Genomic DNA, 11,451 nt, shown 5'->3' with positions numbered 1-11,451 from the left:
GATGAAATAATTAATTCTCTCTACTATTATTCTGACATTTCACATTCTTAAAATTAAGTGGTGATCCTAACTGACCTAAGATAGGTAATTTTTACTAGGATTAAATGTCAGGAATTGTGAAAAACTGAGTTTAAATGTATTTGGCTAAGGTGCATGTAAACTTCCGACTTCAACTGTAAACAACTATAGCTTACCTGCTCCATAGCAAGCTGCTCAATCTGCACTTATTGGTGAAGTAATTGAATGTCGAGCTAAATGTAAAACAAATGTTGATTTCCAAGGTTTAAAAAGGAACAGAGAGAAACAATAAAAACTGTTACTTTTTGTGGTTTCGAACCGGTTCAGAACTTTCTTTTGCTGGTCAGAACAGTGGAACAATACCAAAAAAAGAATGGTTCTGTTCAGAACGAACCGATTGAAAATGTAGTTGGGTTCCAACCACTGACACCAACACACCTGACTGAACAGCAAACCCACTCTTGTTTTAACGGCTCTGCATTATAAATATTTGAGAAAAATGCATTGTACTGTAGTCTATCTTTTCACAACTTGAGAAGAAATCCAACCAGGAGTTCATTGTACAGAATGTTTTTTTATTTGATGTAAGTACATTTTCAAAATTCCTATTCTTGTATCTAAAGACATTTCAGGTGAAGTGGTACTGTCTTTAATTCATAACGTTATACACCTGTGGAGAAACATCAGCAGACACAATCCACACTTTTGTGCTTATCTTTTTTTGCAAGTATTTTTTGGTAATTATTTCAGTTTTCACATTTTCACAATAACAGACTAAATTATCTTCAATAATTCTTATACCAACATGCGCACAATGTTTTGGACCTTTTTGTAATCAAAACAACACAAAACAACACTCTGTTTCTATGTGCTGGTCTATCATGGCTGCTTTATTCTATTGTGGTTTTCTTTATGGATCTCAGATTCAGAAGGGCGTGTAATAAAAACAAAATTACAGGACTTGCATTCACTTAGAACAAGGGCTCTACCACTGGGTATAACTAGCTAGAAAACAAAGTCTCAGACAGATCGCTCCAACTGAAATAGAAAATTGCATACTTTAATCTCCCTCTCTCTTGTAATATATTTTTTGGACGGTAAACAGATCCATCCTCATTTGCATTAATTTCATAATTGATTCCTCAAACTGTGTAGGATAGAAGTTTTAAAAATGGCAAGGTCTGAATATTCTTTTTTTTGGGGGGGGGGGGGGGGGGGGACTGAGAAGGGTCTATTTCTGATCATTAATTAATTATCAACTATATTGACTCAACTATATCAACTATATCCTCTCTGATGATTGATCTATGATTTTATCCATGTTACCATATAGTGTGCATTAAGTGAGTATGTACACGTTTATCTTTTTCAAATACTTTCTTGCTATGTACAATATAATTCACCCAACATTGTGCAAAAAAGCTCCAGTCTACATTTGAAGGCCACCGTGTGTCTTGTCATTCCACTATGCTCTTTTTCAGAACTTGTAAACTAGAGTACTTAGTAAGACTAATCTTTTTGAACTGGGTGTTAGTTTAACCTTTATTTTACTAGGCAAGTCAGTTAAGGACAAATTCTTCTTTTCAATGAAAGCCTAGGAACAGTGGGTTAACTGCTTTGTTCAGGGGCAGAACAACAGATTTTTACCCTGTCAGCTCAGGGATTTGTTCTTGCAACCTTTCAGATACTAGTCCAATGCTCTAACCACTAGGCTACCTGCCACCCTGTAAAGTGGTAAGTAAGGTGATCGTAAACATTATACGATCAACTCAAAGGAACATGATGTTTTTAAAAACACTGAACAAAAACTGCACTCAGTTTCTCACTGTCAGTTCAGTGACTCTGGTTGTAACCAACATGTACAGTATTCAGATTGACAAACACACAAAGGAAATTATCCCAGATTTACAGATCTGCAAAATGGGCAGCATTCACTTTTGCATCGCCATCGTATAACCATCTTTGTTCAATGTTTAACATGCTGAATAATCCTCTTTATAGGCTCTGCTGTTGTGGAAGAAACACAAAACCATCTTGCAAACTCTCCTCGAACAGGGCTACTCATGTGAGCCTACCAAGTGTGTTACGCTCACTGCATCATCAGTTACAGTATATTACAATCTGGGTGGTTTGAGGCCTGAATTCTGATTGGCTGAAATTGGTATGACAAAACATTTATTTTTACTGCTCTAACTACATTGGTAACCAGTTTAAAATAGCAATAAGGCTCCTCAGGGATTTGTGATATACGGCCAAAATACAATGGCTAAGGGCTGTATCCAGGCTCTCCGCGTTGCGTCGTGCATAAGAACAGCCCTTAGCCGTGGTATATTGGTCATATACCACACCTCCTCGGGCCTTATTGCTTAATTCGACTATGCACAGGCCGGTGTGAGACACCTCCCACTATGATTCTACAGGTATAATGAAAAGAACAACATTAACTTCAGTCTACTGTATTACTCAGACTTTCATTCAGGTCTCACAGGGATGAGAATGTTACAGCTTGTTGATGGATGTCATTATTTACATAGAAAATATAGTCCATTTTTGGGTTACTTAGAATCTGATATTTACTTGTGATAGGTTCAGTAGCTATCATTTTAAACAAATGTAACTGACAACATAAAATACTTTGGAATGAATATAGTCCTTTGTAGCTCAGTTGATAAGACCTGGTGCTTCTAACACCAGAAAGTGGGTTTGATTCCCGGGACCACCCATACGTAAAATGTATGCACACATGACTGTAAGTTGCTTTGGATATAAGTGTCTGCTAAATGGCATATGTAAAATGGGAAATCTTGATAGAAAATGAATCTAAATGTGGAAAACCACAGTATTAACTTCCAATCCTCTGTTTGTATAGAGATCTAAACCATACCACTGAATTGTAGTCAAAATGCATGGATTGTTCTTGGTATTTTTTAAGAAAACAAATATGTTTTGTATAGGAAGTCAACAACTATATTTTATATTTGTGCTGAGTATTTCATTATAATGTATAATTTCCATGATAGGGATTCTGGAAAATACATACAATGGGCAGTGCAGGGGCAACTAAAAGAAATAGAGACTGTTTTAGACCTAGAAAAATAAATAAAATATTGCATCAAATAAATAAAAATTACGATTTCTGCTTTTGTCTATGAGCTATTTTGGTGTTATTTTAATCAACCCATATCTTTCATGAGATCTGAATCAATTATCACTATTGATCAGAACTGGGTTGAAATACTATTTCAAATATTTTAATTACTTTCCCATACATTTTAAGTAAGTATTCAGATATATTTTATTTGAAAAGACAAGTAGTTGACCATTTTAATGTATTTGAAAATAGTATTTGAAATAAGTATTTGAAATAGTTTTTCAAATAACCATTGAAGTACTCAAATAAAAGTACTGAAAATACTCAAATACACAGAAAAATATTTGTATTACAAGGTACTCAAATACACATGATGTATTTGAACCCAGGTCTGCTATTGATTTCTGACAGTCAGATGTATGGAGTATTATTTTCAATGCAATTGTTCTTTGAAGATTTGATTGTATCGAAGACCTACATCTTTCAGTGTTTGATGAGCAGATGTATTGAATGGGTTTCATGATATTCAAAACATCCCTGTTGTGTATCCAAATCCTTTCACGTCATAACGCTTTTAAAACAGACAAAGCCATTTAATAAGCAATAAGCTAAAACTGTGAAGTCACCATGAAAATTACAACATTCAGTAGCAACGCCTAGTGGAAATTATTGAAAGCTCAACAATTGATCATGCTGTTTAATTAAATCTAGATATTTTTCAGGCTGAAGAAACGAGAGCATCGTCACCAGTTTGACCTTTGAATCCAGCGCTAGAGTAAAAGTATATCCAAAAGAGCGGTTCGGAGGAGAGTGACAAAGTTCTCAACAGCTCACCATCATCTTGTACAGGTTGTTGCACATCATAGTTCTATTGTTCAGTTAGCGTTGAACGTTTTAGCGACTAGCTCTATAGAACTGAAGTGTACTGCAGCAGCAGTTAAGTAGACCATGCCGTCTGTATCTGTATCTCACGATAACAAAAGAAGATTTGCAAAGTTTGTCCATATTGTAACCAGTTATACTGTATGTAATATTACACAAAATAATTACATTATTATGGAAATTATTAGAAAATGTCTGTGCTTTGTCATTTTCAATTCTCTATTGCACATTATAAAAAAGAAATGCTCACATAACAAACGTGTGTTGTGACTAAATTACAACATAATATTTAGATGTGGTATACAGTGAAAACTAGAGCAGCGTGTCCTCATCAATGACCTACAAGCTTAATCAATTTCTGCAAGGATGTCCCCAACCATGTCTATTGCCCTCATCAATGTACCCCAGCACCTAATCATCAATATCTATTGACCACCATGCCAACAACTATGACAGAAACCATCCACCTGTCATGGGATGTTGAGCAATGCTATCATGTCTATTCTTCTCTGCACTCAAGTCACACATCCATTGTTAAAATATGCCAGTGTGTGTGTGTGTGTGTGTGTGTGTGTGTGTGTGTGTGTGTGTGTGTGTGTGTGTGTGTGTGTGTGTGTGTGTGTGTGTGTGCACGTGTTAACACCTACGATAACTGTTGTTAACCCCTTTGGGGAAAGCACCTTCACAGGACTACGCCTCTCTTTTCAGTCCTGTTTCTTGGTGTTTCTCTTGTATCTCATTAAAACAAACTCCTCCTTCAAGACCCCTTAAGGAACATCTTAATGTGTGTCCATTTCCATCTGAAAGCTGTTTTGATATATCTTTCGGTGTTTTTCAAATTCGCCAACTGACTATGGCTGTATCCATTTTGGGAGGTTAGCCATCAGTTTGATACTTGGGGGAGTTTAAAGAATAGTGGTGAAAAAAATCCCATACTTCCTCTGGAGTCTCCTGCGTTCCTGAAAGTGTTGAAATCGAACCAGCTATTCATCCTTCCTACTCTGGCAGCAGGTATTTTTAGAAAGAGCATTGTCGGGACAGCATGAATAATTTATCATTCTGATGCACATTTATCTTCGACCTCCGTGCCACCTGAATGCAGCTCCTGCACCAATAACATCATGGGGTCAAAACTCAGCAATGTGTGTAACACAATCTCACACACAAACCAATTGTGCTCTTTAGTGCTTTTAAAAGATTGTTGATAAAACTGTGCCATCAGATATATCCTTGGAGAGTAAGCGTTTGAGGAAGAAAGATATGTCTTTTGTCCATTGTCATTATTTCATTGAGAACAGCCATCCAGAACCTAAAGCATAAGTTATACAGTAGACGCTCCGAGGCAGTGGTGAACACGTACATACATACATACATACATACATACATACATACATACATACATACATACATACATACATACATACATACATACATACATACATACATATACAGTGCCTTCAGAAAGTACTCACGCCCCTTCACTTTTTCCAAATGTTGTTGTGTTACAGCCTGAATTTAAAATGGATTAAATGGACACAATACCCCATAATGTCAAAGTGGAATTATTATTACATATTAATTAAAAATGAAAAGCTGAAATGTCTCGAGTCAATAAGTATTCATCCCTTTGTTATGGCAAGCCTAAATAAACTCAGGAGTAAACATTTTCTTAATACATCACATAATAAGTTGTGTGGACTGTGTGCAATAATAGTGTTTAACATGATTTTTGAATGACTATCTCATTTCTGTACCCCACACACAGAATTATCTGTAAGGTCCCTTAGTAGAGCATTAAATTTCAAACACAAATTCAACCGCAAACACCAGGGAGGTTTTCCAATGCCTCGCAAAGAATGCCACCTATTGGTAAAAAAAGAGACATTGGATATCCCTTTGAGCATGGTGAAGTTATTAATTCCACTTTGGATGGTGTATCAATACACCCAGTCACTACAAAGATACAGGCGTCCTTCCTAACTCAGTTGCCAGAGAGGAAGGAAACTGCTCAGGGATTTCACCATGAGGCCAATGGTGACTTTAAAATAGTTAGACTTTAATGGCTGTGAGAACACTGAGGATGGATCAACAACATTGTAGTTACTCCACAAAAATAACTAAATGACCAATTGAAAAGAAGGAAGCTTGTACAGAATAAAAATATTCCAAAACATTCATCATGTTTGCAATAAGGCACTAAAGTAAAACTGCAAAAAATGTGACAAAAAAATAAACTTTTTGTCTTGAATACAAAGCGTTATGTTTTGGGCAAATCCAACACAACACTGAGAACAATCACTGAGAACTACTCTTAAGAGTTTTTCAGGATAAAAAAGAAACCGAATGGAGCTAAGCACAGGCAAAATCCTAGAGGAAAACCTGGTTCAGTCTGCTTCCAAAGGACACTGGGAGACAAATTCACCTTTCAGCAGGACAATAACATAAAGCACAAGGCCAAATCTACACTGGAGTTGCTTGCCAAAAAGACAGTGAATGTTCTTGAGTGGCCGAGTTACAGTTTTGACTTAAATCGGCTTTAAAATCTATGGCAAGACTTGTTTAGCAATGATCAACAACCAACTTGAAAGAACTTGAAGAATTTTAAAAAGAATAATGTGCAAATACTACACAATCCAGGTGTGCAAAGCTCTTAGAGAAAGCTCTTACCCAGAAAGACTCGCAGCTTTAATCACTGCCAAAGGTGATTCTAACATGTATTGACTCAGAGGTGTGAATACTTATTTAAATTAGATATTTCAGTATTTTATTTTCAAAACATGTTTTCACTTTTTCATTATGGGGCATTGTGAGTAGATGGGTAGGAAAATCAATTTATTCCATTTTGAATTCAAGCCGTAACATAACATTATGTGGAATAAGTCAAGGGGTAGGAATACTTTCTGAAGGTACTGTACATATATTAGAACATACATACGTGCAAACATACATACATACACACATACAATACATACATACATACAATACATACAGTTAGCTAAACAGTCATGGTTTTATGCTTGTCTTTGTCACTTCTACAGCAGCTAGCCTGGCTCCCTCTCTGTGACACCTACAGAAGCTGACCTGGCTCAGTCTCAGAGACGGTACTTTCTCAGCAGCTCCGCCTGCCACATGTACTTCCTCTCCGGGAAGCGTTCAGGGATCTTGATCTTACGAAAGTCCTGGATGCACTTCTCCAGCTCCTCCTCAATGGTCATCTTCTCCTTAGCTGGCCTCTTCTTACAGGTGCTGGTGTCTCGGGAGCTAGTGGTGAGCGTGCGGAGGAGATCACTCTTCCTGCGCTGTTCTGACTGCTGCAGCATCTGCACTGGGCCCTTCTTCAGCGGCCGGTCCAGGGTCTGGACATGGGAGTGGGACTGCCGGTTGACTGGCCCACAGATGATGGTGCCCTGGGGTGAGCTGGCCTCTGACTGGCTCTCAGAGCTGGAGGTGGAGAGCTCATTGAAGGAGGTGCCACTCTCGCCCTCTCCATCACCCTTGTGGTTCTTGCAGCAGCAGTCGCAGGGTGGGGAGGACCACCGAGAGGTGCCACCTGGAACACAGAGGGAAAAGACGGTGAGACAAGGTCTAGCAACAAAATACAACACAATAACAAGGTCAGTTTGGCGCTGGCAATATGCTGCTGTCACTGCAAACCTTTGAGCATTACATTTTATCTTAATTGAGTCACCTAAAACATGGCTTGTCCTTGGACAAAGAAATGGACTCTAAACAAATAAACACACCAAAGAAGTGAAGTAATCTTTGACACAGAGGAAGAGGAATAATAGACAAAAAAAGGTCACAGAACAATGTTCCTTCCTGAATGACATGATTGCTTTACATAAGAATCAAAGATCCAGACAATAGTTGTTGAAGTTTTAGACACAATAGGTGGGTCGGAAAGTCTATAGACTGTTTATCTTGAATCTTCTTCGGATGTGTTTGAAGCAGACAGCACACTCACCAGCCCCAGACTCAACCGTGCATTGGTAACTTCCTTTGACACTTGGCTATTGTTTGCATGCAACTTTGTGTGTGTGCTTCAATTGTTCCCCAAAAAATGTTACTCAAAGGAAGTGATGTTATGTAACAAATTGCTGGTTGTATAGTAGAGCAGTGTTCTCAGCTGTAACGTTTAGGTAGCATATAAACCAAGGCTTATTTATGTTTCATGGTTACCTCTTAAATAATTCAATAAAGAGGGAGCTATTGCCTATGAATTTATTTCCAATTTAGCAAGAAGAAGACATCGCCTCTTGAAACACACGTTTGCTTTGCACACATTTTCTTTTCATCAAGTTCAATCCAACAGTTTCATGTTATGTACAGCACAGCATTTAACATCAATAAAAAGTATGTACTGGCAAATATATCATGTGGCTTTTATTAATCTAAGCATCAACAGTGGTTTACATTTGTTTACTTACTAGCATGATGAGAATCTATTTATACATCCTACATGTATTCATTTTATACCCCAGTCTTTCCACAAGACCCGCCATGAATCATTCATAGTAGGCTATAAATCTATATAGTAATTACGGTCATATAAATATGATATTATTTGCAGTCAGATTTCAGGGAGCTCTGATGTCGTTTTCCAACACTCACTGTCATCTAAGTATAACCCGTGCATAGCTGCACACAGTCGAGTGCTACCTCTGTGGAATAGGGCATGCCATCAAATCTTGTGACAGAAATGGAGCGAAACGCCCTCAGTCACAGCCACTCCGGCAGCCACACAAAAACTCCATGGCTGCCTGCCCTAAGGGCCCTGGTCGAAAGTAGTGCACTACATAGGGAATAGGGTGGCATTTGGGATGCAGCCTGTAATTACCACTGACAGCACAACACATCTTTCCCTACTCAGTGGAGGACTGTGAATACTAGGCTGACATCTGACATGAGGGTTGGGTTCTTTCTATTGTGCTTATGTGCCGGGGAAGGCAACAGACATCTCTTGTGTTTATGTGCCAGGGAGGGAAGGCAACAGACATCTCTTATGTTTATGTGCCAGGGAGGGAAGGCAACAGACATCTCTTGTGTTTATGTGCCAGGGAGGGAAGGCAACAGACATATCTTGTGTTTATGTGCCAGGGAGGGAAGGCAACAGACATATCTTGTGTTTATGTTCCAGAGAGGGAAGAACACAGACATCTCTTGTCTTTATGTGGCAGAGAAGGAATGCAACCAACCTGGACCCAGGGGTAAACGTAAATCAAGGACACTCCAATTAGTATGACACAGTATTTTACGTTTTGTATGTTATGTATTAATTTGGGGATGTCTTATCATCAATTTCGTATGACAAACTCAGCAAAAAAATAAATGTTCCTTTTTCAGGACCCTGTCTTTCAAAGATAATGTGTAAAAATCCAAATAACTTCACAGATCTTCATTGTAAAGGGCTTAAACACTGTTTCCCATGCTTGTTCAATGAACCATAAACAATTCATGAACATGCACCTGTGGAACGGTCATTAAGGCACTAACAGCTTACAGACGGTAGGCAGTTAAGGTCATAGTTATGAAAACTTAGGACACTAAAGAGGCCTTTCTACTGACTCTGAAAACACCAAAAGAAAGGTACCCAGGGTCCCTGTTCATCTGCGTGAACGTGCCTTAGGCATGCTGCAAGGAGGCATGAGGACTGCAGATGTGGCCAAGGCAATAAATTGCAATGTCCGTACTGTGAGATGCCTAAGACAATGCTACAGGGAGACAGGACGGACAGCTGATCGTCCTCGCAGTGGCAGACCACGTGTAACAACACCTGCACAAGATCGGTACATCCGAACATCACACCTGCGGGACAGGTAATGGATGGCAACAACAACTGCTCTAGTTACACCAGGAACACACAATCCCTCCATCAGTGCTCAGACTGTCCGCAATGGGCTGAGAGAGGCTGGACTGAGGGCTTGTAGGCCTATTGTAAGGCAGGTCCTTACCAGACATCACCGGCAACAACATCGCCTATGGGCACAAACCCACCGTCGCCGGACCAGACAGTACTCGCAAAAAGTGCTCTTCACTGACAAGTTGCGGTTTTGTCTCACCAGGGGTGATGGTCGGATTTGCGTTTATTGTCAAAAGAATGAGCATTACACCGAGGCCTGTACTCTGGAGCGGGATCCATTTGGAGGTGGAGGGTCCGTCATGGTCTGGGGCGGTGTGTCACAGCATCATCGGACTGTGCTTGTTGTCATTGGAGGCAATCTCAATGCTGTGCATTACAAGGAAGACATCCTCCTCCCTCATATGGTACCCTTCCTGCAGGCTCATCCTGACATGATCCTCCAGCATGACAATGCCAACAGCCATACTGCTCGTTCTGTGCGTGATTTCCTGCAAGACAGGTATGTCAGTGTTCTGCCATGGCCAGCGAAGAGCCCGGATCTCAATCCCATTGAGCACGTCTGGGACCTGTTGGATCGGAGGGTGAGGGCTAGGGCCATTCCCCCCAGAAATGTCCGGGAACTTGCAGGTGACTTGGTGGAAGAGTGGGGTAACATCTTTTGACCCCCCCTTTGTTCAGGGACACATTATTCCATTTCTGTTAGTCACATGTCTGTAGAACTTGTTCAGTTTATGTCTCAGTTGTTGAATCTTGTAATGTTCATACAAATATTTACACATGTTAAGTTTGCTGAAAATAAACGCAGTTGACAGTGGAAGGATGTTTCTTTTTTTGCTGAGTTGATGTTACAAATTACAAAATGTTACGAATTGAAATTCATACAATATCTTACAAATTTGCAGAACGTATGATATGTTACAAATTCCAATTTGTTGTGGCTAACGTTAGCTAGGTGGCTAGTGATAACTTTAGCTAGGTGGCTAACGTTAGCTAGGCTAGGGGTTAGGGGTTTAGGTTAGGGTTAGGAGTTAGGTTTAAGGTTAGGGTTAGGGGAAGGGTTAGCTAACATGCTAAGTAGCTGCAAAGTAGCGAAGAATTAGTAAGTAGTTACAAAGTTGCTAATTAAGTCAAATGCTAAAGTTGTCTGTGATGAGATTCGAACAAGCCGAACCATCCTACTTTAGTTTTAGTCTTAAGTAACTTTCTGTCTTATGTAACTATACACAAACGTACAATCGTAACATATCATTTAGCGTCCTGGATTTACATTATTATGTCTATGAGACTTATTGTGTCCCTCAGCATGCATAGGGACTTTTGATCGATGAGCTGGGGCCTCATAATTGGTGTTGTGAAAAATGGGCCCTGACGATACAGAACAGCTAAATCTGCTGCTAGCCAATTTTCATATCCAAGTAAAATGAACAGCTACACCAAAACAATGTTGAAAAATGTTGCGTATTAGCCTTGGTCAGGGTTGGGTAGGTTACTTTCTAAGTGTAATCCGTTACAGTTACCAGTTATCTGTCCAAAATTGTAATCAGCAACGTAACTTTTGGATTACCCCAACTCAGTAACGTAATCTGATTACATTCTGTTA

The 11,451-nt window shown here is 39.3% G+C and overlaps 1 protein-coding gene across 1 annotated transcript in view; it reads right to left on the bottom strand.

The window, feature by feature from the left end:
• Nucleotides 1-576: 576 nt before the first annotated feature.
• The window catches only part of LOC106603861 (BTB/POZ domain-containing protein KCTD16), a 95,796-nt gene continuing 84,921 nt past the window's right edge, over nt 577-11,451 (bottom strand). The window contains exon 2 of the mRNA XM_014198062.3: nt 577-7,541. Coding sequence (XP_014053537.1) covers nt 7,084-7,541 — 458 coding nt within the window. The 3' untranslated portion in view covers nt 577-7,083. The remainder of the gene's footprint in view (nt 7,542-11,451) is intronic.

The sequence above is a fragment of the Salmo salar genome, chromosome 04 (genome assembly GCF_965601325.2).
Source record: "Salmo salar chromosome 04, fSalSal1, whole genome shotgun sequence".
NCBI lineage: Eukaryota > Metazoa > Chordata > Actinopteri > Salmoniformes > Salmonidae > Salmo > Salmo salar.
This window is presented reverse-complemented; position numbering and strand designations above follow the sequence as displayed.